We start from the raw sequence: 26,405 nt of genomic DNA, 5'->3' as shown, positions 1-26,405 counted from the left end.
GCCTCGGGGTTGTGTGGTGGAGAGTGGGAGCTGACTGGGAAGGGGGCTCCCGGGGCGGAGAGGGGGTGAGATCTCAAATAATGGAGTTTGGGAAATACAAATCTTGGGGCACAGTCTGCTTGAGTGTGACTGTCGAACGCAGTGTCGGGGATTTCTGTTCCCGCTCTAAGTGTGCGTTCCCCATCGGTATGTCTGGCAGCTGCGCGCTTTCTGCAGTCCCCCGGAACACACATCAACACGCCTGGGGTTGTCGCACAGCTGCTTTTCTCCAAATAGCACCTCTTGTTCCATCTGCAGATTTTGTCTGCGTAGAAAGAAAAACACATCCGTTTGTCCCGGATTTTTCCCCTACCTGACAGCTGTGGTCAGGCTCCTGGCCGTACCGAGTTCCTGGGCAAACGGCCACTGACCCCAACATCAGCTGTGTGGAGTAAGCGGCTGGTGCGCACTGCGAGTCCCGCGAGCTCCTTGCTTCCTCTGTTCAGAAAGTGCCACAGATGTAGCACATTTGCAAGTGCACCCACAGTTATTTTATGTATATTCAATACGTCCAGAGCACGCTGGAGTCATTGTGCAGCTAATATAGGCCGCTCTAGACATGCCTGGCAGTGCTTCCAAACCATTTTGTATTTGCAAAGTTACACCAAGTTTGTGTTTTAAACAATATTGATCTTAATGATTTTAAACAATATTGATCTTAATGATGTTGGGCACAATAACTCATGTAGTAAAACCATTTTTTGCTGATAGACATTTTACTTTTTATCAACCACTAATAACTGAGATCCATAATCCTTATGTTACTAGGTTTCATTGCTTTTGCAAATTACAGCACATCAGTAATATACTCTGAAAATCAAAATTGTGTCTACATTTTTCAAAATTAAATGTACGAGCGGAGTTTTCTGGATGCATAATTTTAAAACGTCATGTGCATAAGGTAAAGTTGCGTAAAATAAAGTTCCAACCGTATTGCAAGGTAAGCAGTTTTCTTGTTGACCACCTGTACTGTGTTGGCTGACCTGAGTGAGAAGCCCATTCTCCAGTCAACAGACATTGTTTTTTCAAGTAATGAAAAATTACATGAAAAGAAAATTAGCATAAGTGTAACATAATTGTTGGAGTGTTTTTGTCAATTTAAAATAGAGGCTGCTAATGTAATATCTCTTTATCTCTCTTGGACTGCGTTATAGTTTGCAAGGTGCTGTGATGTATGTATCAATTTTGGTGTGCATATTAATTTAGATACTGACTATGCATATGTTATAATGTAATGAATCTATAATTATGCAGTGTATTACGCTGACAAATGTACTGTATACTGTCAGGCAGTAGAACACCAGCTGAAGATCTGTGGCGTTAAGAGGAATGTGGATGTCTCAGTATTGTATCTGGCTGGACAGTAAGTAAAATATGTTTCTCTGGCTTTTACTAGAAGTAGGCTGGACAGTAAGTAAAATATGTTTCTCTGTTTGGCTTTTACTAGAAGTACAGAACACAGTAAATGGTAACCTTTCATAGTGCTTTCTGTATCAGATACTCTCTGAACATCATATATATGTGAAATACCAGTAAATCATATTTCTACCTAGTCCATACATGTTGTGTAGGAAGAAATGGTGAAGATACACTGACACACATAGCAGAGCTATACTCACAGTGAAGTAGTTAACTGCCTCAGCCCTAGATATACAATCCTTCTCCAGCAACCCAGAATTGCTTGAGGGTCTGTAAGTTCACAGACTTGGGCATGAACTTCTACCACAGGGAGCAGAGGAGTGAGGCTTAATGGGCTGATCTCTGCCTGTTCTAACTGGCTTGTAAGGGTGGGTGGAAAGAGTATCAAGAAGGCAAATGAAAAAACACAGGACCTGCCCAGTCTAAGAACTGCCAAATTTCTGACCTCCCTGAAGAAATCTGTTATTGCAACAGTAAAACTCATTGGTAGCACCTTTGAAATTACCTGCATCTCTACTATTAAGAATTGAAGGGAGGGCAGGGCAACATGAAGTGAGTAGAAGTACAGGAACACTTGCTTGGGGCTGGCAGTATTGATCAGAGAACTGATTTCCTCCGAGAGCTTTGTGAAACACCTTAAGATGCAGGGCAGATGAGGAGAAGAAACCATGCTAAGTGAAGGAAGGCAAAGCTTCCATGAACCTGTGGGTGATAAAGGTTGATAGAGGTGTATGTTGTAGGATGAACATGCTGAGAGGCTATCATAGAAAGGTGGATACGTGACAGGACATACTTCAAAGTTTTTGGAAAGCATACGTTGAATTTCTGGCCAGGGCATAATTCCAAGTGTTGCGTACCTGTCTGCAGCCTCACAACTGCATCTAGTGTTTGTACGATTGATATCATATATAAAGAACTAATGTAGTTTAATAATTCAGGGACAAGGTTTTCAAGGTCTCTAGGTCCTATGAATGCAAAAAAAAAGGTGATAAGGGATTTCAGTGTTGTCTAGCCTGTTTTCAGTAGAAATCGGGTGGTCTTGAAAATCTAAATGTGCCCGCTAGTATCTTTAAATTCCTTAGCACATCTTCTGATTTACATCAAGCAAGTTTTTGATGCTTTGTGAAAAGAAAATGTAAAACATATAATTACTGTCAAAATTATTAGAATGTGTATTTTAGAAAGAAGCAAACATACATAAAATCTAAGGGAGAAGTTTAAATAATGAGAAAATTACAAGATGCATATATATATTTTCTAGACAGTCCAAGAAAATTGTTACAATGCGTATGTGTAAAAGAATTAAGACTGTGTAGACAGTCTTAATAGGCACATTTTCTGATTTTAAATACTTAAATGTGTGCCCTCCGCTGGCTTTGAAATATTTTTTGGTATGGAATAAAAAGAAATGTTCAGATGGCAGATATAGAAGTGATCTGTCTTCTCATGAAACGATTTTGAGAAAGATGATGCAAGCTGGCTTCTTTGATGATTGGAGAGGAGTGAATTCCTTTTATTCTATACTGATTTATATAAACCTTGAACATCAGCCAATCTCAGTATCAGATCATGCCTCCTTAACTGTTGGTTTGACATAATTTTCTGCTGGCTGAAATAAGAAAATGAAAAAATAATAATTAAAGTCAATCAAATAAGAGGGAATGAGTTTTTATTTTTAAACCACTACTATTAAAAGGACATGAAAAAATGTACTTTTGGACACTGAAAGCTGTCATCCTAGGAAAACTGATTAACTTAGAGGTAGGTAGGAAAAGAGTGCTGCAGGCCAAAAAGGATCAGTTTGTAAGAAACATGCAAAGTCTGGAAGGCATACAGAAGGGGACAGGCTCTTTTAAAATGTTAGAGGAATTAAGCTCTACCTGGGGCAAATTAAATGCCTTAATACCAAAAAAAAAACCAACCAGATCAAGGCTTGGAGATAGTCAAGATGAGGCTGTTACTAGAGAGGGAGTAAAGCCAATTAAAATGTCGATCTGTAAACTAGGTATAGAACGGCAGTGACAAAGAATATGAGGAAATTTTGGCTTTGCTACCTGAAAAATAGTTCAGGGGTGTACACGTAGAACTACACAGAAGAATTAGATAGTAGCTCTGTTAAGAGCTCCGTATGTCCTGTCAATACTCATCTGCTTGTCTTTACTACTTGCAGTAATGTATTTTCTGATTACTTGTGACAATAGACACATAAATACGTATTTGCAGGGTTTGTTTTTGTGGATTATTTGAGGAAGCCAAATAATTTAACAAAATAGCAGCATGGGATAATCTGATTTTCAGACATAGAGAAGAATAAAAGTACAGCACCTCAACTTTGTAAGGTTTGCTCTTGACAGATTTTTTTTTTTTTCAAATGTAAGATCAGAAAAGGTGTGCACTCCCCCCTTGTCTGTATCTGGAGGGTTCGTTGGAAAAAAAACCCCACAACATGGGAAACTAGAGAATAGGCTTCACAGTTGGAAAACAGGCAGATCATTTTAGGCTGATGATGTGAGGTTAATTTTTAGCAATCCTCTTAGTTCTTTCTGAAACACTGGCCCTAGTCTTGCAACATGTTAAAGTCCATGAGGAAAGTTTTATTAAGTCAATTAAAATTTGTCATCTAAAGGTCATCTGTAATTATTCTAGAGGAAATCAAGAACATGGATTAAAGCAATGAAAAATAAGGAGGAGCAATTAGTGAAACTAATATTCTCTGGTTAGTAGGTAATTTGTTATTTATAGTACACTAGCAAGCTCAAAGTGCTAGATACACAATTAAACAAAAACCCCTACCAGCACATAGGAGATAGTTCCAGCCTCAGTGGATGTGCAGTTTTATTTAAAACAAGACTGTTAATGAATATGAGTAAATACTAAGTTTATACGAGGACAGGAGAGAAGAGGGGTGAAAAAAGGGCTAAAGATTTCACAATATGCACTAATACGAAAAATAGAAGTGTACATTGACGTGCTTGGCGTCTGTCTTCTCTTGGCTTCTCTGGCACTGTGGCTGGACAATCCACACTGCACCTTCAAAGCAATTTTCCTTTTAGGTTTGTGCCCCCAGGATGCCAAACTTCTCCTCCTGTGTTCTGAGCAGTTTCTACAAACTGACTCATACTCCCTGGGAAAATAAATGCTGTTATGGAAAAAAAAAATTAATTTATCACTTTGTTCCCATTTCTTTACCACCTGCTGCTTTGTTATGCTTTCAGGCGTGTAGAATGCTTACACTGTCTCTGCCATCTTGTTCTTTGCATCTTTCTCTGCTATGATTTCTACAGAAGTGTGGCTTTTTAGTGCTTGTATAATATTATTTATAAAAAATTCAACTGTTTATAAAGTGATTAAGCACCATTAATGTTAAGAAATTTGTCACTCTTTTTTTCTTCCACCAGAGGACTAAGAAGTATCCCAAGTCTATCACAGTTTCACAGGTTAAGGTATTTGTGGATTAACAACAATAAGGTAATAAGGTATTCCTTTAAAGAGCAGAACAATGCATCTATACTCCCTGATTATTATTTTGTAATTTTTCTAACATAAAGTATTATATAATTGTCAAGCTAATGAATTATTTTTAATTTCCAGCAGATTTAACTGATATAAATATGACAGTTTTGAAGAAACAGTATTTTGTTTCACATTACAGAGTATAAGCTGATATATTTTCCTTTAGATTCACATGACAGTTATAAATTTTGTGTATTTTAGAAGCTGACATTTTGTGCTAATACCTTAGCAATAAAAAGGAAGATTGAGTATATTTAGAACTAAGTTATTGGCAAAATTGCCTGATAGCATTTTGATACCCGAGGTCTGGGATAGCAGTTTCCAGTGTAGCTCATAGCGAGTGTACCCCGCCCACCAGAGCGGGCAGCTCTTGGAACAGACTGAGGGGTGATATGGCTGTAAGGTATTCTTATCACAACTTCTGGGCTTCCTAGTTTTTCAGGAAAGGAGTGGACTGCAGGAAATGCGTAGCTCTTTTTTTATGCCCTTGCAGACATGCATAGTTTATTTCCTGGCAGGCTGGTGGTTGAGGTGAGACTCCTTTTTGCCCTCATGCACACAAGAGTGACATATAACTCTTTCAAATGTGCTTCTCCCTGTGCACAGGAAGTAGCACTGCAATGCTACTCAGTAGCATCAGCATCAGTAGGGCTGATGGGGTACCTTCTGCCATTGTACAGGCCGTTGTGTCACCTAAACTTGTTCGATTTAAGAGAGATTTCCAGGCGAGTGATTAGAGTATGACATTGAGCCGCATTAATTTCTCTTGTATCCAGTGTGCTGTATGGTCCTAAATCAGTTACACAAACCACGTGCTTTACTTTCTCCATCTGTGCAAATCTAGATTATAGTATTTATTATATCCTGTAGGGGTTTTAAGACAATGCTCTGTCAAAATCTCTGGACACTATGGTTTCCAGCCAAGTCTAAGCACATTGTATCTTACACAAAGTCATCTACTTGACAGTAGAATTATCTGATTTAGAAATCCCCACATACATAGCCAACCATTATTAAATGGTTGAATTGAATCCAAACCTTCACCATTAGCCAGATAATTAAAAAGCAAGAGAAGTGATAAACCCCACAGATTTCTAATCTGCTTTTAAATTTCTTACTGTATGGTAGTTTACATGACTTTCACAGTGGGCTCAGGTTCTTAAAACACCAGAATTGCTTGCTCAGGTAAATAAGTAGCTCTGTGATCAGCAGAAAAAATAAATTTACATTCCATGTCACTTAGGAGTGTATGTATATCTGCTGCCCCAGGCTAACATCAATTATAGAGCATCTTATGTTGACTTCATTGAAAGACCTGTGGTTATCCAGCTATTTTCAAAAAAAAGCAAAAGTATGGATGCATTAAAGGTTGAACTAAAATCGCAGGTATAATAAGGCTTTCCCTTGTATTTCTAAAGGACACTAAAGAATAAGAGGAAATGGCCTGATGACCAAGTGGAACGGATCTGGCTGACCATAAAAGATAAATAAATCTGATTTTTGCACAGATCTCACTTTCCTAACTAAGCAGTAACAAAAAGCATTCTTCTGTTGTTCTATACAAGTTGTGTGGAAATGTCATTTTCTATATAACTTGTGGGGAGAAGCCACTCAGTGGCTTTTCTTAGGAGAAGTCTCAGGTAAATGCTTTAATAAGGGGAGCGTATTTTTCTGAACTCAGAAGATCTGAGATCTTTTTTTCTTTCCTTAAAAATGCATCACAATAATTTTATCACAAAAAAGTAAATTTCAGATGATCCTAAAACAACCGAACTTGTCAAAGATAGAGAAACACCACTATATACAATAGGTATGTGTGGGCTTTACACTATACAAGATACAATAATCATTGTGAAGAGTAGGATTTTTTTATTTGTACAATATTGCTGTTTTCACTGAACCAGGCTTTTCTGAGGTGGAGCAAGACTCAGAGAATGGTATTATTTTCAACTTTAAAGTATCTTTTCTCAGAGGATTTTAGAGAACTTTAGGAATGGAAAAACCTGTGTCTTATTCTCCTCCTTCCAACTTTCAGATACTGTTAATACACAGAGCAAAGCACATTTGTTTTAAAATCAGTGGCACAATTCAAGGACTGAAATCATTCCCCCACTAACAAATGACTTTGCATCACAGAAGTCAAAGTAGTGTCAGGAATAAAATTCTGTTTGTTGTTCTTGCATTTAAACTGTAGGATAAATACTTAGGCACCATTAGTACTCCCAGTTCTCAACTGTTACAGTGGTCAGCTTGGTATCCCATTGCATATACTTTACCTTGCATTGAAGTCAAGACAATATTAGAACTGAGCTCCTCCAAGCAAGGGGATGAGATTTTTTCATAGGGACCGAAGATAACTCTTTATTGGGAATATACCCATACATACATTTTTCTTCTGTAATTGTAATTGATTCTGTAAATCTGATTAAATGTCATTTTTGGAAATTTAGAACAGATATGTGCTCTTTGGACCTGCTGATGAAGAAATAATTTTAAAACTAGATGCTGGGCTTATTCCAAGGATATATTTCAGGAGTATTCTTAAATCAACATAGAATTATTACATCCTGTGAGGATGTTCTCACAGTAAAAAATATTTCAAATGTGAATAGAAGTAAAAGAAAATGTGAAGACCAGTAATTCAATGAAATCTGTTAAATTTTAATATTGAAATATTGTATTTGTAGTTCAAAAAATTAGGTAAGGCTGTGCGACGTGTATTTGATGTGTAATTAGTATTTCTAAAGAAGGTTCAGCTGTCAAGAGAATATGTAAACCAAGAGTCTTAAACAGAAATATAAGAAACTACCTATATTTAAACAGTTTTCAAGAGGCCATATTTATACTTCTCCAAAGTTAAATTTAGACTGACATGTAACAGTTTTCCTAACTCTAATTTCAGATCCAGGATTTAACTTTCTTGATCAAAAACTATTGCTTGACTGAACTCTATCTCAACAATAATGAGCTGACAGATATATCAGGTACCAATCTTCCCTTTTTAGGTTGTTGAGCAGAGGCCTATACTTTCTTTTCTGTGTATTGGCATTCAAATTTATAAAAGTGAATGACAGCAGGTAACTTAATGGTTGAAGGCTTCTATGTATGCATAACAATACATGGTAATTATTTTCTTAGAGATTTGATTGTTCCAGCATACTTGAGTGGCAATAAGGTGATATGTTTATCCTGTCATTCACTTTAATGTCAGGCAATTGTAAAATATTTTTGATCTTACATGAGCGTATTTCATATTGAAAATGAACATGCAGAGCTCTTTTTACATGATGATTTGTAGTCCTGTTGCTGACCAGGTACTCCGTAAGCTGATAGAAGTACCTTTTGAGAGCTATTTATGTTTACGTGATGAAAAACTAATAGTAGTGCTGACAGACTTAATATGAAAATAAAAGGGTAACAAATTAATAAGTTGTCCCACTTGTAAGGTAGTCACTAAGGTTCTGCAGTTTCTTCATGATATAGTTACATTTATAATCAGAAGTATTTTACAAAGTTACTGCAAAACTGTTTTATTGTAAAATTGCATGTCTTACACTTCTATTTCATTGTGCTTGCTCTTGTGGATTAAAGTGGCTGTACCAGACTAGTGAATTCATGAATGAAGAGGCCAAAGCATAATAAATTTGTGTATATTTTAGACATTTTAAATGTTAATATTTTACTTCTCTCTTTCCCTATAAAATGTTGGGATGAGAAATGATGTTGATTAGTTTCTGTGAGATTTTCAGAAAAATTAATGTTTGAAAGAAAGAAACACAGGGACACAAGAGACAATACAGAAGATACCAAAATATGGGTAAGCAGAAGGGCAAGTGTCATGGTAGAGAAAATGTGGATGAGAAGTACTGTATAGAATTTGGAAAATGAGATGTCTAAGCCTGATGTGGCGTGAGGATGTGAACACATAGTCTGGGTCAGCCACAACAATATTTTATAATAACTTTTTAATACATTAATAATTATTTGAAATTGAACTATTTTCTAAGGAATTCACTATTTATTGCTTGTGAGGCAAAGGTAGTATTAGGGATATACTGTTGTTTGTGAGGCAAAGGTAATACTAGGTAAGGGTAAAAGGAAGTGAAGAGGAATTAATCATTAATCCAGATTACTGGGATGTAGGAGGAAGGAAGGGAGGAAGAAGAGAGGATGCAGCTGATGTTGATTTGTTGAGGCAAGGGTGATGGGGACAAATGGGAGGAACTGGAATGTGCTTGCTCTTGTGGATTTAAGTGGCTGTACCAGACTAGTGAATTCATGAATGAAGAGGCCAAAGCATAATAAATTTGTGTATATTTTAGACATTTTAAATGTTAATATTTTACTTCTCTCTTTCCCTATAAAATGTTGGGATGAGAAATGATGTTGATTAGTTTCTGTGAGATTTTCAGAAAAATTAATGTTTGAAAGAAAGAAACACAGGGACACAAGAGACAATACAGAAGATACCAAAATATGGGTAAGCAGAAGGGCAAGTGTCATTGGTAGAGAAATGTGGATGAGAAATACTGTATAGAATTTGGAAAATGAGATGTCTAAGCCTGATGTGGCGTGAGGATGTGAACACATAGTCTGGGTCAGCCACAACAATATTTTATAATAACTTTTTAATACATTAATAATTATTTGAAATTGAACTATTTTCTAAGGAATTCACTATTTATTGCTTGTGAGGCAAAGGTAGTATTAGGGATATACTGTTGTTTGTGAGGCAAAGGTAATACTAGGTAAGGGTAAAAGGAAGTGAAGAGGAATTAATCATTAATCCAGATTACTGGGATGTAGGAGGAAGGAAGGGAGGAAGAAGAGAGGATGCAGCTGATGTTGATTTGTTGAGGCAAGGGTGATGGGGACAAATGGGAGGAACTGGAATGAAAAAAGTTAGGCATATGTTCAAAGGATGTGACTAGAAAGATGGAAGGGATATTGAAATCTCTGATAATATTTTTTTACTAATCTCATGCAAGGTGTTACCAAAAGGTAGGCATAGATGGATAACTAGAATATCAAATTCAGTGTGCAGCATAACAAAATAATTATCTAATAAAGGCAGTCAGGTATGGTGAGAATAATTAATTATTTTTCATTTTATTTCAGGTGCTCTGAAACACTTATGTGCGTTACAGATTCTGTTGCTTCACAACAACCAGTTAAAAAAACTTGATAAAACAGTGAAGGAATTGAAAGGAATGATAAGCTTGCAGACCCTAAGTAATACCTTATTTTTATTTTGCAGAACAGTGAGCTGTAGTTTTTTAGTGTTTCTTATCAGGATGTTTCTTGTCTGTTTCCTCATCATTTGCCAATAGCTTTTGAAGCTAATTATCAATTTCAACCAAATTTGACAGAAGAAAGAGATCTCTAAGACATGAAAATTCCACAGAGAGTACCTCAACTAAGAAAAACCTGCCAAATAAGTTCAGAAGTTAACTCTTTTTGGCTGCTGGCTAGCCTGTCTCCTGGATGAGTAGCTTGGAGGCAGTCAAAGCAGTTTACTGCTACCTTTTTGTAAGGAAACATGGGAGTACAGTGAGATTATCGTAGAAGTGAAGGGAGTTGAGAAATGGGTGTTACTGCTGTTGAGAGTGTGAGTGATAGGTTATATAACCCAAATTCCTACCTCATTAATTCTGTTGCTTATAGAACTTACTTTCTGCATCTTTTTGGCAGGCTCTATGGATTTCTAGAGTCTTAAGAATAAATACACTTTAGCTATTAAGTATAACAATATCTGTTAAGTAGCATACTTTTTGATACACTGGCTGGAAATGAAAGTAGCATAGACTCTGAAATTTCAAATTAAGTTACACAAGACAGCACTGGCCCCACTAAGTTACAATGTAAGAAGTAGCCTCCAGGGAGAGTAGGATTATATGCTGTTAACCTGTTGAAAGTGAAAATGTAAGCAGTCTTTTTTCCATGGTACCTAAAAGAATGTTGTCATAGGTCATGCCAAATGCTCAGTAGTTTGAGAAAACAGGAAACAAGTTTCGCGTCTTAGTGACACAATTAATGGAGGTGAATGTCATCAAGCCATACCTCCTTATGCATTCAAAAAATTGAATGTCTGATTGCGGGAAAGGAAAATATGGCTTGAAAAGTACACTTTGAACTTGACACTGGGCCAAAATTAAAAACCAAATCAAATGTTTAGGAAGACAACATGCCTGCCAAATTTTTGTGATTTTTTTCATTATATGCAAGATCAAAAAAATAGTCCATTTAACAATGCAATTGTTTGAAGTGATTAGGCAAAGTCTGGACAGACATCGTATGTATGAATGGTGCAGTCACTTGAATTTAATGTTATAGCCCTACTAATTAATAAGGAGCTTCAACAAGCACAGGGAGTTTGTTGTACTTGTTGCAACCGTCTGTGGGAAATAAAGACAAACAGCAGATAGTTAAAGTGCTGCCGAGTTATTATGAATGGCAGTCACAAAGACATAGTGAAAATTGGGTGCATAGTGGACTGGCCATCACCATAGAAAAGCAAGTGTTTAAGAGAACTGTCAAACAATATATAGAATATACCAATCTACCCTGATAAAAAAATCGGGTTTTAGTTCGAAGACGTGAGAGTAAATGCTAATCAGTGGAAGAAACTTAATAACCTTAACTTTACAGTCATTCCTTTTTGACCTTTACAGTCATGAAAAAATTGCCAATGTGTTTGTTTCAAAGAGGTTTCATAATAATGAGTTCTCAAATTAACAGGTCTCTATTGGTTTAATAAAATGCACTGTCATATTTGAAGTAAATGACAGCAGTAAATGAACAAAATAAATTTTAAAAGTCATATCCTATGTATCATATCATATTACTATATCATTTGTTTGCCCGCTTGCAATATTAAGAAATGTGAAGTGGGTGCAGAATTAGCACTGTGTAGCTTTGAAAAGGCCTGTGCCCATAATTCACCTTTATAAAATAAAAACTGTTTTGGGAATAGGAGAGTTCTCATTGTTGTGAGGTAGATCTTTTTTATCGCTGGACAATCCGATTAAAAAAAGTAATTTGCTAGCTTTCAACAGAACTTCTGGATACATAATAACATTTTATTATTTTGTACCTCTTGGGGACATTAGAACTATTAAAATGGGGCAGTCTAATACACTATTATTGTTCACTTCAGAAGTGAACAATGCTACTTCAGAAGTAGCATCCATCTGCCAAAATGTTGCATTTCTCTTCCTTAAGGCTCTCTTGTGATTTTTAGCCACTGCCCGGCACTGGATTTGTAGCATAACACCATTCCTCATCAGGCCTTTAGAGAAGACACTCAGCTTCTGAAGATTTACTGAATTGGTTGCTCACAACTGCAGCCTTTTGGGAGATATGCAGGGTTTCTTCATGGGCTCATCTCGTGCTCACATCTCCCTTTTGGAATCCAGGATTTTTGTTATGTACCCTGTAAATTGCCTCAACTGATTTATTATCCACAGCTGATAACATCTTGCTGCTAGACCTCAGAAAACTCCTTTTGTTCTTCACTATGTTTTTACAGCAGTAGTTCCTTTCTGCCCTGTGTGGGATAGGCACACTGTTTTCCTACACTCCAAATAGAGAAAACAGACAAAACTGTGGAGGAAGAAAGCATTATTCCTGATTTGTAGAAGTAAAGTTGCATGACCTTGACAAGAAAGTAGATAGCAGAGCCAAGAATTGATCCCAGATGTTTTGTAAAATAAGACCATCTTGATCCATACAATGGTTGGATTTATTGTAAGAACGAGCAGCAGAAAAATTCATATGCCCTAAAACAAAACTACAAATCACTGTTGATGAGGAGGGATGTGCTCCTTGTAGCATCCAGATTCAGAAGTACTTACTATCAACCCCGGTTTGTGCCTTGGAAAAATCTCTCTTGAATCTTCATTCCATTCCACTACTGCTTGAGACACCAAACGTACCTGCTTTTGGAGATCTTTCTGAAATAATTTTCTCTCTGGAATGCTATCACATATTTTCTTGACTCAAGAACAGACTTATCAGATATATACCTAACATTCTTTCTGTTAACACTTTCTAGAAAAAATAGCTATATACTACTTTGTTTGGTAAAAATGGAACTTCCTTTTGTTGCCACCGTGTGGGTCTCTTACTACTTCTAAGTACAGTGTTTTTTTAAAACTTGTTAAAGAATTAAAATATTTTAAGTTCTCCTCTGAATACATGAACAAGCATTTTCTGTGTAGGAGATACCAAATGTCCATTCCAGCCTTACTGCGCCCTCAAAATAACTGCAAAATCGCATCAAACACTGAGCCCTCTTTGGCAGTCATACTTATCCTGAAGAACAAGAAATGACATCTTGTAGTTTACAAATCTGTGTGGAATATTTCCAGACTTTTTTCTTCTTCTAGTATCTCTTATTTGCTTCTGTAATACCATCTTGTCCTCCCTAACTGCTAAAATGACATTAACAGAGGATTTTTTTGCCCTAGAGTGAATATTAGCCACAGCCTCTCCTCATAGAGAAAAACAGGCCAGTGTAGAACTTGGTGGAAGTTGTCAAAATTATTAATTTAAGATTTGTTTTCCCTGCTCTGATCTCAAGGTAGCAGCCTCCTGATTATTTTTACTTTACTGTCCCAGAAGAACAGAATTTGTATGATGAGAAAAATAGCATTATTATGTTTTTCATTCAGGAAAAAAACCAGCCAACAACACTTGTTTGTTTGTTTGCTTGTTAGCTGATTTGGGAATGAGCCAGCTTCTATTTTAATCAACCTCAGATACCACTCTCATGAAACAAACTGATCTGGCATGTCAGCTAGGCAAGTGTTCCACATCTGGCAAAGCAGTAACACAGCATTGATGCCTGTCTCTGTGTTGCAAAGGTTTGATTATTCAGGTAATGTGAACCTGAACATAAGTATTTTAGTTGAGTTGCTAATGGGCTTTTGGAGCTTAGTACCTCAAGTCTCAATGAAAGTTAGTGGGATCCAGGTTCGCAGGAGCTTAGGCCCTTTTAAACATTTTACTCTAAGTTTCTTGAGTTTTCAAACTCATCATCTGTCAAAACATCAGAAGACTGGGTATTTACATTTTATGTTGTGTCTATGGGATAAAACCTTTGTATCAGCTATGATAAAGCCTTAGGTGTCCTAAAGCTCATCTGGTTTTAATAACTCTCTCCCCCTACAAATTTTGTGTCTTACCTTTAAGCTGTCACACCTAAAAGACTACTATTATTTAAAATAGGCATCACCTAACAATACGTAAGAAAATCAAAGGCAAACACTTAGTGGTTTTGTCTGTATATCATAAAAAAATAGAAAAAAAACTTCAAAGTTTTGGAGTGCATGATGGCACCTTTACTCAGTTCTTGCCTGTGGTATTTTGCATACTCTGCAATAAGCCAATTCTTGCAGTCTGTGTTTAGTTGAGTAATTTTGCATGTGTAAAGAGACTGTGCTTTGTTTACCTCGCATAAGAACAATTTGAATTTGATAATATTTTGTACAAAATCTTTGGCTACTAGTGATCTTTAGTTTTCCTGCCTTGCTAAGTTAGTTGTTTTGCTGGGTTTGTTTTTTTGTGGTGGTGTTTGTTTTTTCTATATACGTTTTGCAGACCTGTTCCATAACCCTCTGGCACAAGACCCAGACTACCGGCTTTATGTGATATACTTCCTTCCTTCAGTACAGCTCCTTGACAGGAAGTGTAAGGATTGCTTTCCTCTTCTCACAAAGCATTGACAGTTGCTTTTGATTTTAATCAGTTTGGAAAAATAGGTGAATTAATCTTGCCTGTTCTTTTACCTGCACTTGTTGATGTAGCAAAAGATCTAATTAACAGATACCCATTTCTTGCAAGATTTGTCAAGCAAATAGATTTTGCATGGCATAAACAGTTTACTTTGCCAAATGCTTTTGGTTTCTCTCTTTTTCTATTTAAATTGTGTATGTGTATGTTCATCTTGTATCTTGGTCTACATATTTTTGGGTAAGACAGATAAAAGCCCGTGCTTAGAAACATGTGCCTACATTTGTGCATTCAAACTGGTATATTCACATGGGTGAGCGTGTTTACTTAGATATGGATAATAACCTCAGCTATCTACATGTTTCTGTACAGTTTAAATATGTATATGCACATTTCTTGATGAGGTACATGCTGACCAACTTTTCAGATATAAATCTTCATAAATCATCAAGAGATCTTTCACAACTTGTCTACTGTAAATTCTACAGAAAAAAGAATTGTTGTAAGAATAGCCAGATGATAAATCAGTCAATCCATAAACATGCCACAGCGGATCCAGAAAATCAACCTTGGTGATTTTTGTCTCTGGTGTTTGGAGAGCTATGTGATTGGCAGGAGGACTGAAAATTACTGGAGAGCACTGGGAAAGGTGTTGATTCCTACCCCAGCTCTACCTTGTAAGAAAGTAGTGAGGAGAAACAATGTAATCTTGAAAACCTGCTCCCAGCCTCTAGAAGAACCCGGATGCAGGACTTGAGCAAGGCAGCCATGGGACATCTGCAGGTGCTGGCAGACTGCGTAGCTCTGTCATGAAGGAAAGCTGGTGGATGGGCCACAGCATGTGTCAGGGGTCGATGAGGAGCTGCTGGATCTGACCACATGTCCATTTGCTTACACATTCATTTCTCACTGGTACCTCCAGTCTCTTGAATATTTGGTCTTGTGTTACACCTGTGCTTGGTGGGTCTGTCAGACTGTTTTACTAATGATCGTTTTTGACTAGGGAGTGATGACTGAAGCTTAATGTGCTGGAAAATACGTGTTGCATTTACAGCTCTAGAAACACTTCCATAAAAATTCCTGGACTTAATCTCCTAAATACAGTTATACTGTAATCAGTCCTGGATTAAGACTTGAGGCATTAATTTGTGTCAAGCTGTACCCGGACTTCCTATTTGGTGAACTATTTCTCTAACATTACAAAGCTTCTTCACCATCTGTGGAACATTACCACAGCATAGTCCTGGCTGTCTCCTTTACATAAGACATGTGCTCACACTTCTGTTACCTCCAGGCATGACTACTGCAGTTCCTTCCTAATTGGTCCTCCAGACACCATGACTTAAAAACTTCCCTGAATTCAAAATGCTTCTGTTCTAAACCTTTAGCTCACTTCTGTTCCATAGCTGAAGTACTAGATTAGTATGCAGTTCATGTCGTTGAAGTTAACATCCCCTATTTGACTTAACAACCTCAAACTCTTTGTTTAAAACTTAAAGTTATTTTTGAATTAAAGTGCAAAACAGGAAAATTTGAGGCTTTTCTTTTGATTGCACTCATACGGTTTTCTCTCTAATTGAGCGATGGGAATTGAACTGGCCTTGAACTAGGACTTGTTTTTGCTATTCACAGAGAAACTTCCAAATCTTTACTGACTTCTGCAGTGGATCTCATTTAAGCAGTATGAAAAGCCTTGCTTTCTAGTTTCTTGGTTTAGAACTTCTGATCCTACTGCACCCAAAAGAAAAAGCTTATTGGATAGCACTTCACCCTAAAGCCTTAGGAAGTATCACTCCATGTTCCCATTTTGAATCGTTGTGAAATTACGCAGATTTACACCGCTGCTGTTACAAAACTCAGCACAAAAAAAGTGAATCACCTTCTGCATGCAGATAGATATTACCAGCCTTCTAAGTTGCTTGGAAAAATAAAAATTTTATATCCCTTTTAACAGCAGTTACACAAGGAGAGAGGGAGTCAGCGCTTCATCTTTATAACCGTGAAAGGTCTTGTGTTGTGCAGTCAATAGCTTTTGGAAAGAGAGTAAATACACCCCTGGGGACTGCAGTGGGATCTAGCAGATGCACTCAACCAGCCAGAAGACTGATGATGCCCTCAGGTATTTATAATAATGTAAGGAAAAGCATACATTTTTAAGTGATTTGGATTAGAAAAAGTTCTTTTCACTCATCTGATAAAAAGTTACTGGTTTTAGTAATAAAGTATAAACGCATCAGGAACTCAACCAAATGGCTTCATGCAGTAAGTAGTAATAGCAGCAACAGGCAACAAATGAATCTACTAAGAGTATTGTGGTAAATAAGTTCTAGTAACTCCCTCTGGTTACAAAATTGTCTTTAAAGATAGCTGAATAAACAAAATTTCATTTTTTTTCAATATGTGTCTTGTGAGTGTTTAGTTTTAGTTTTATTTAATTAAAAACATCTCAATACACTTTTAAGCTGTCTCAGACAGTGATCAGCATCATAGAGTTTTGATGCCCTCTAGTGCTTTTATGAAATAATCTCCTGAAGAAAGTATTTTCTTCTAAATAATGTTTTAAATTTTAGATACCTTGCCTAGTTTTGCAAGCAGATTCCTTTTTATGCTTTCCAAGCTGAGAATATTTTAATGATGTCTTATAATAGCATCTAAAGTAATTTTTAGAGTTCTTACAACATTCAGATCTGGAAGACAGCATGATCCTGGCACAAGAAAGCAGGTGAATACCACCTGGAACCTTGTGACTTGTACCATATGACAATCCAGAACAAACCTTGAAATCCCACACAATCTGATCTGCTTTTTTGGCTTTTTAAAGATAAGAAAAACAATATTGTGCATATATGACTGAAATGGTAGCATTTTAAACAGTAGTGTAGATGAAATTTGGAACAGTAATAAAATAACTGATTTTTTTTTTAAATGTATATATCACAATAGTAAACCTGAAAGTGTGTTTAACAGCAATTTGGAAAAGGTTGGGAAAAAAGAGATCATTTAATCATACTTAATAATGTAATTGTTTTACTGATAATTATCAAAGTAGGCATACAATTGTCTTTACTTCTACCATGCAGTCATTCACATACATAGACAGTGGCATCATTTTTCTGTGAAAGAAAAAAAAATGCGTGGAAATATATGTCTACAGGAAATAAAATACAAGAACTACATAAACTTAAAAAAAATCCCAACAGATACTTGTTTCCACAGTAATTTAATAAAAGATGATCTTGAACATTTCAAATCATCTGCTAGTTTGCAGTTCATTTGAACAAGTTATTTAGGATCAGGATGGTAATCCTCAGCTAATCAAAGTGCTGTACAGCCATTAATATCTTAATTTGTACTTCTTGTTATAGGTTATGAATTTGGAAATCACACAAATAAGTAAGTAACTTTTTGGACTTTTTTTTTCTTTTGCATCTCTGAAGTGTTTACTTAATTTTCTCTTCTCATGCCTAAAAAATACCCTAACCAGAGAAAACGTCCAGTAAAAATGAGCTTTTGAAAAATTTTCTGTCTTTTGTGTTTTAACATAGTTGCAACTCTTAGTTGCAACTCTTTACTATTCTGATGAGACAACCTACCTGCTGCTGTCTGAAATTTAATATTGAAAGGTATTCCACATTTGGAAATGGGTATATAAAAATGCTATTTATTTATAAGATCAACTACTGATCACTAGAAAAAGTATGCTTTAAGTATTAGAGCATCAGAATAGCTGTTCTATATTATGGCCCAGACAACTTTCTCCTCACTGGCTGTTCAAAAACACATACTCTCTGGAAAATATTACTGACTTGTAGAATGAAACTTTTTTAGTCTGTACTTCATGTTACTTTTATTCTGTTTGGTTTAAAAATCACAGAAATAAATGTAAAACTTACCTCTGTTATCTCTGTGTCTGGACTGAGGTAGTATAAAGGTTGCATTTTGATGTGATGACATTTTTAGATGCTATCTTTATAAAAGTAAATTTACAAACTTCAGATTTCAGGCTTGTTTATACTTTCTAGCTTTACCTATGAAAATATTTCAAAGATTTATTAGAGAAAATAATAAAAGCCTACATATGATGATATCCTTTAACAATTTGATTTTATATAGCTACTCACTTTGAGTACAGCTCTTTACAATCAAGCTAATTTATGTTTAAAAATGAATTCACACTGCTTTCAGTGGACTTAGCTGTCCTCACTGATACAATGGATGCAGAGCTTCCTCTCCATCTTATTTATGTAGATGCTTGGGCTTTGCAAGGTACCTGAGCATGCGACGAAGTGTGTTATACTCAGTGGAAATAGTCACATAGTTTATATCAGGTGTGTGTTGCTACAGGTACATCTTTATGAAATAAGTTCTTATACGATCAGATTTTAATATTGTATCGGAGTTAAAAGGTTTTGGTCTAACATGACATCCTTGTCGGTTCTGCATTGACGTTGTGCGTCTGCCATTTTTCTCTCCCAGACTGCAGCTGTGGCAGGATACATGAAAAACACAAGCTCACAGTGTTCTGCATTCAGAGCTTGGAGAAAGGATATTTGCATGGTGGCTGGTTAAAAGATCCACGGTGAAATAAATGTGCATTTGCATGAATGAGTATTATATCACTATGAAATCATAAAATTAGTTTTATGATTTCTATTGAATCAGAGCATTAAAAGTATACAACAATTATAATTTTTGTGGGAAAAAAAAAGCAGTGAAAACAAAATAAGATTTTTAAGTCTACTATAAATGTATTTTAAAAAATTTATAGCATGATTTTTTTTTCCTTAGAATCCTGTGATTCTGACCTTTTCTCATTTTGTTTTGCTTTCTTAAATTTGGTAAAAGAAGGAAACCTTCTGAAAATTTAAAATTTTCAAATCCTCACTGTTAGTGTCATCATGACTTCTAACTTCACTTTCTACACAGAGTGCGTGTGGTAAATCAGCTCCAAAGTAGTTTGGAATCATCCAGATAATGCGCATTTGCTTTGTTCTTTTTGCAGAATACCATTTGAGAACTCCGAAGATGCCGTTTTACTACGGGCAATGACAAGATCTCTAATGGAATTTTCCTCTGTTGACTGGAACAAAGTAGCCACCTGTCGAGAAAGACGGCTTGAAAACAAAGTAGAAGAACCCCGTGAGAAGCTGACAGTCCAATTTAGATGAGCGCTTTCTTCCTTAAGAAAAAATTATTCCTCTCTCTAGTGTGGAGATAAGCCTTTTAAGTAAGTTAATATCTCTATAGAACAAGTACACTAAAACATGCATCTAATTAAATGAACTTCCAGCAAAAAAAGTATTAGTGTAACATTTCTTTTATCATCAGATATGTAATATGGAGAGTGAAGAAATTAAGAAAACAAATGATAAATAGTGGCAATGTTTCAATGAAAGTTGCTTGAAATGCAATTCTTACCATACTTTTGTTATCAGAAATTATTAAAGCTAAACTGCAGTTAATTTTTAAGAAACTAAGGATAAAGAATTTCATTCCTTATAGTTTCTACTGGAGAATTAGACTTACCGTGTTCACTAGCAGTAATTTGTCTTCCTCCATCAAAATAAAGATATGAGAAAGCAACCATTAAGCTTTTCTCATTTCTGAGAGGGATTAAAGTTTCAATTTGCTAATTTGTGTGCTGCACAAATGCGCTGAAAACTCTTAGTTTTATGAGGATACTCATATGGTCTCAATACAGTGCAACCATGAGCTCTTAAGCATGCTGATATCTAGCTGTTGTCTGTGGCTGCTAATACTCTCCCAGGATGCAGGCTTCTGCTTACTGGTCCTTTTGGAGAGACGGGACTTGCCGTACACGATGCACTGCCCCAAGACTGCTGACTGGTTTTAACACACTCTCTTTTATAACCGCGTGGGTCATACAATGCTGTAGCACTACACCTGACACTTTTGGCTTCTAAAGCCAGTTAGCACTAAGGAAGCTAGTGGGAGATCTGCATATAGATGGAAAATAATACGTTTCCTCACATCTTTCTCCCTCCATTCTGCCACAGGCTTAAAGCCAACGCTACCTGACATATGTAGGCCCTTCTTCAGCCTGTGACTTGTCTTCTGAGTTCCTTCTTGCTCTCCTAGGTTAGCACAGAGTCATAGGACAGGCTAGGTTGGCAGGGATCTCTGGAGCTTACCTAGTCCAACCTTCCTGTTGAAAGCAGGGTCTGACATTAGGTTATCCAGTGCCCTGTCAAGTTATTGATTAGGTTATCCAGTGTCCACTGTCTCTTTCAGTGTTTAATTGCATTCCAGAGTGTTTTTCTTATATTCAGATGGAATTTCACTTGCAACAACTTGGGCCTGTTGGCTATTGTCCTGTCACTGTGCATCCCCCATCTTCTCTGTAACTACCTCTAGGTATTGTAAGACTGTGATTAGATCTCCCCAAATCTTCTTTTCTCTGGGCTGAACAAACCGAATTCCTCCAACCCTCTCATTGTCATGATGGCACCCTCGCTGGACCTCTCTTGCTTTTTAATGTCTCTCTTGAACTGAGTTGACCAAAATGGGACACTATTCCAGGTGTGGCCTAGCAGCTGCCAAGTCAAGTGGAATAATTCCACTTTTGATCTGCCGGCTGTACTATACTTTTGTCTTCACCGGTGCATGGCACCATTTACCTTTGGCGCTGCCAGGGCATACTGCTGACTCCAGGTGAGCTTGCTGCCCACCAGGACCCCCAGGTCCTTTTCAGCAGATCCCAGCCTGTACTGCTGCGTGGGATTACTCCATCCCAGATACAGAACTTTATCTTTGTTAAATCTCGTAATTCCTTTCGCCTTTTTGGTGTTAGATTCCTTCCTTTTTGATTTCAACTTCCCTATTTTTTCTTGCTTAAAGTTCCATGCATTTTGTAAATGCCCTTAAATTAGCCGCATCTTTGTGGTTTTAAAAGGTAGATCAACACCTTGGTTTCGATTAGGTTTCAAGAATGTTTAATTTCTCATATGGAATCAGTCTACAGGGAAGTTAGACCAAACTAAGCTTCGGCTAACATGTTTTCTTAAAGAGGTCCTCCCTAAGTAACTGTCCATTAGGATTTAATAAGTGTAATCCCTGGTTTGTCTTGAGTCTTTTGAACTCTGACAGCTGACTCTGCTCATGGACGTAGTCTATGATGTAATCATTTCATAGCAGCAATTTCACAATCCCAGAATCTGTAGATTTTATGTCAGACACGGAAAAGGCTGAATTTAAGAGATTTTTCTCTGAAAGCAGACTGTATCCCACCTGGAACTTGGAGCTAGACTAAGGTAGTAAGCAATGTCATTTCAGAGTAAATTTCATTGATTTCAAATTTTTGGATCAAATTAGAGGCACAGTATTTCTGGCCTGGAATATTTTTCTGCCCCTGTCTTCTTTTGATTAAAGAAAAATTAAAGTGAAATGAATTTTTTTCAATTTTCTGCTCAAAGAATGCTGCAATGCAATATTTCAACATAAAGAATTTTATTACAGAATCTTTTTTAACAACTAATCTAACATTTTCCCCAAACAATATAGATTTTGAAAAGAAAATATACATTTTACAGGAGTAGCTGTTAAAGAATTTTAGCATGACTTCTTGCAATCTTTTTGAGCATATAGATGGGCTCAGAGAAGACAATGAGTTAATTTATACATATATAATCTTTGATGGTGAAAAGTCCATCAAAACCTCTTAGATTTTTTGGCCCTCCCACTGTTGCACGCAAGTGTCCCAGGAATACACAGATTAAACAAAAAAAACCCTACTGTGGCATCCAGAAGCTCTTCATTGTAATGTTTGCTACCTGTTCACATTTGTAGTGTGTAAATGTTGGATGCTGTCCAACAAGCCACAAGTCAGTAGAATCACCGACTGCCAACATGTCCACCTTGCTTAAAAGGCAGTGCTTTCCATATACTCATCCATTTAAGCTTTGTCAAAAGATTTGAGTCTGTTTTAGAGCCATTAGTGAAAAAGGAATGTTAGCTATTTATATACAAAGAAATACTCAAATTACAAAGGTAATTTCAAATTTTGCTGAGAATTCCCTTTAGTTAGATGACAAAAAACCTAGAAAATCTACCTGCATCAAAAATCTAAAGTGATTTGAACATGCAACATTTAGTTCACTAGAAGATATGCTCATATAGTTTCAGAAGCTTTTATATATTCCTAATTCAATCAAATTTCCCAGGGTGAAAACAGAGTTGATATTAAAAAACACTTGGCATAAAAGTAAACTAGGGAGCAAGAACTGTGATGAAGCAAGCTAGACAGATTCACAGCTGCTCTGCTCTTATATGCAGCAAAACAGCTGAAGTGAAAATTCCATTTTTCCTAGTGGAGGGGAGAAAAGTCTTTTGAATCACACCCCCTTGAAGGTGCAAGAGTCTGTCTGTTGGCTTTGCACTCCGCAGCTGTCTTGTCACTTAAAACCTTGCTTAAGGAATCAGTAAATTGCGTATGGATTTTCATCCTACTTTAAGTTCCTTATAAGTAACGTCATGAGATGTTTCCTCCAATTCGTGATTATGCATGAGCTAGTCGTTACCCCAGGTTTATGCAGGACCTATCAACCATGATCTTCCACCAGAAGAGCTGTCGCCAGCTCAAGCTGAGGAAGGCAGAGGTAGCTCTGGAGCGCCAGCGTGCACCGGGACCCTAACTTGGATTGCAATTGCTCTCCTCTGAGGCTCGCTGCAAAGAGAGGGAAGTGTGGCAGCCTCTGCTCATAATGACTTTGAAGCCTTTTCAAGTTAGAATGAGAACAAACGCAACTGCATAATCTGCGTCAAAGATCCCACACTTCACACCTATTTCCAATGTTCATACTTTCTCCTATCATCGCTTGGGCTTTTCTTCTTTGTCAAGGAAAAGCATTGGCTGGCAGAATGAAAGCAGGATTTGTGCTGTGGATTTTACCACACTTCTAAAATCCTGAATCATTTGTCCTAAAGGGCTCGCATTTTCAGAGAAATCTTAAAGAGCAACACATCTCAGTGCGCCCCAAATGCTACGTGTAGAATAGGGAACCAGCAGCGCTTCTGCATTCCCAGATCCAAGAGTGGACGGTGACTACATCGTGACTCCGTATCTAAGTTCCAGGCACGCATCTCTTGCTTGCCAATTGTCATGAAATTAAACTTGTACACCTGAGCTACAGGAGGCCCATGCGTGTCAAATGGGAACATCACCGTATGTCCCAACAGGCGTTACAGATGCAGTAAACAGAATTGTCACGCAGCTCCCTTCTTCTAAAAAACTTCCCTTTATTCTTCACAATTTACTAATCCTTGAAATTAAAACACAGATACATTCCCTGCACAGGTGCATTTATGTGTCCTCACTCTTACAGTTTTCAGAATATTAAACAAAAACTTTCAATATATTAAATAGTAAAAAATTAATAGCATTTTTCCTCCGTTTCCTCTGAGGATGGTCCTTACTCCTCTAAGTTGAAGGATATTGCCACGTTCAAAACACCAATTATTCATCCAACAATTAGATAATCTCAAATTTTGCCATCCTTATGCAGCAAGCAATATTTTCAGTTGTGGCATTCCCACTGATTTCATGAGACACAGTAGTAAATCTGAGTAAAAACAGCATAGTTAAGGGAAACTATTTTCTACATATGGTATTTAGTTGAAAGCCTAGGTGAAATCCCAGTTATATCAATGCACACATGAATTCTCCCATTTAATTCACTGTGACCAGATTCAGCGGGAGCAATATTAAGCATCTTTTATGTTTATGAAATAATTCATAAGCAACATCCCAGTGTGCTCTGAGGCATCTTTACCTGAAAGCTGAGATTTAAAAACCATTATTCTTGTCAGTCAAAATACTTTAAATCATTCTGGTTCTTCCCTTCATTAGACTTTGACAAACTTGGAATATTTTTGACTAAACCAACAGTGAAATAATTCTGTTGAAACACACATTTCACAGTCAGCTTGAGACATCTGAAACAGCAGTATCATTTAATAAAATTGCCACAAAATAGACACTATTGGTGTGCACTCACTAGTCAAAAATATTTACAGTAATGTCATGAAAAGTTGAGAGTTCAGATGAATATCTTCAGAAACTTAACTGCTACTGAATTCCTTCAGATAAAGCTTCATAAAGTGGTGTAAAAAAGCAATTTAACAGTTGGCTTCCCAATGCTTTTAACTACAGTTCTGTGTACTTGCAGAAAAAATTATTTAAATTAGAATTAAAATAGATTTTACGTTCTGAAAATATGAATAATCCAAATCAAATGCTTTTTATTTTTCACTAAGTGGCTGATTAACCACAGATACTCACAGATTTTTACTATGCTTACTGTTGGTATACGTACAGATGGATCTATGCCACTAGTTTTTATCAGATAATAAATACCTATTTTGACAATCTACAACAGAACCTGAAGTATTTATAGACAAATTAGCCAAGATTTCATCTCAACATGAACAGAGACATGCTGTCTTTCAAAGGGAGTCTTGCATAACCCATGCTGTAAGAACTCAGACATGGTCAGCATAAAAAATTCTTTAGGACCCTTGAGGTACAGGAACGTAGCCAGAACACTTAGTCCCTTTCTACCCTCTTCTTACTCCTCAGAATCTTGAATTTTTTGGAGAGCAATGTCAGCTAAACCATTCTCACTTTCCAGTGGACTTTCAGGATGCAGGGCTAGTGCCTCTGTCTCTTTGGTACATTCAGGTTCTTCCGTTTGGTCAGTAGCATGATTTGGATCCACTTCTTTGGTAGCATCTGGACCAGGATCTGACTGTTCTTCACTTGTAGAACTACCCTCTACTAGTTGCACTTCATCTAAACAGAAGAGAAATCGCATCATCAGTAAACACTGAACTCATCTGCAAGCAAACATTTTTATTGTTGAAGAGTAATAAACAGTAGGAAAGTTTGCATCAATTACAAAAGTGATTAATTTAACCAAGCTTCATCAAAAAAGACCTAAGACACTAGAGTTCTGCTTAAGTTGGTGTAAGACTACTCTGAAACTAACCCTACACAAAGCTCTCAATAATTTATCTTCAATTTTGCCATACTTGCTTTTAATATGTAGAGGAGCAGAGTAGGACACTACAGTTGTTTTAACTTTCAATTCAAACATGCTTTATTGACACTACTCTTACAGTTAGCTTTTCAAAGAATGGCTGCAGGCTGGTTAAACACAGAGTACAGGTGGGTTTTGTTTTTCTTTAAAAAAAAAAAAAGGCATGTATGTGATTACGTAGGAAACATTTTTGCACATAACAGACTGAAGAAATTATTTGCTAATGAACAGTTGACCACAACGAACTTTAGTTGAAGAGAGTCATCCTAAAATTTATAACCTGACTGCATGGAACGGAATCAGCTATTGCACCTTTACTTTTCAAGCAATGTTTTCAGAGAAAAAAATTGTTAACTTTTTGCCCTGATTCTGCTAAGTAGGGGTTGTATGCTAGCAATTCTGAAAAGAAAGAGGGGAAAGCCTAGTTGGGGGCCCTGGCACCTTCAGAAGGAGTTCATCTTGGTTTCTTATTCTCTGTTATGATAGCCATCTGAAAACGCTGTCACAGCTAGCCACAACACTGCCAAAGCCCTGCCAAGGTCTCATTTGGCTATGGAGGTAACTGCCTTAAGCACAGGCTGAACACTCACCCTTGTACAGTGGAAACTCTTAAACTCTTGGTTTTGCTTGTAGTTGCAGCTGTGGGAT

General features: G+C 36.8%; 2 protein-coding genes across 2 annotated transcripts in view; one reads left to right on the top strand and one right to left on the bottom strand.

Annotated features, from left to right (window-relative positions):
* Positions 1-19,871, top strand: part of LRRC72 (leucine rich repeat containing 72) — a 42,219-nt gene extending 22,348 nt beyond the window's left edge. Inside the window, exons 4-12 of the mRNA XM_019472782.1 lie at positions 360-430; positions 1,294-1,402; positions 4,857-4,926; positions 7,874-7,955; positions 10,090-10,203; positions 14,572-14,661; positions 16,658-16,822; positions 18,069-18,096; positions 19,706-19,871. Coding sequence (XP_019328327.1) covers positions 360-430; positions 1,294-1,402; positions 4,857-4,926; positions 7,874-7,955; positions 10,090-10,203; positions 14,572-14,661; positions 16,658-16,822; positions 18,069-18,096; positions 19,706-19,871 — 895 coding nt within the window. The remainder of the gene's footprint in view (positions 1-359; positions 431-1,293; positions 1,403-4,856; positions 4,927-7,873; positions 7,956-10,089; positions 10,204-14,571; positions 14,662-16,657; positions 16,823-18,068; positions 18,097-19,705) is intronic.
* Positions 19,872-22,159: 2,288 nt separating this feature from the next.
* Positions 22,160-26,405, bottom strand: part of ANKMY2 (ankyrin repeat and MYND domain containing 2) — a 31,714-nt gene continuing 27,468 nt past the window's right edge. The window contains exon 10 of the mRNA XM_009282092.1: positions 22,160-25,510. Coding sequence (XP_009280367.1) covers positions 25,287-25,510 — 224 coding nt within the window. The 3' untranslated portion in view covers positions 22,160-25,286. The remainder of the gene's footprint in view (positions 25,511-26,405) is intronic.

This window comes from Aptenodytes forsteri, unplaced genomic scaffold (genome assembly GCF_000699145.1).
Source record: "Aptenodytes forsteri isolate BGI_AS27 unplaced genomic scaffold, ASM69914v1 Scaffold164, whole genome shotgun sequence".
NCBI classification, from domain to species: Eukaryota; Metazoa; Chordata; class Aves; order Sphenisciformes; family Spheniscidae; genus Aptenodytes; species Aptenodytes forsteri.
This window is presented reverse-complemented; position numbering and strand designations above follow the sequence as displayed.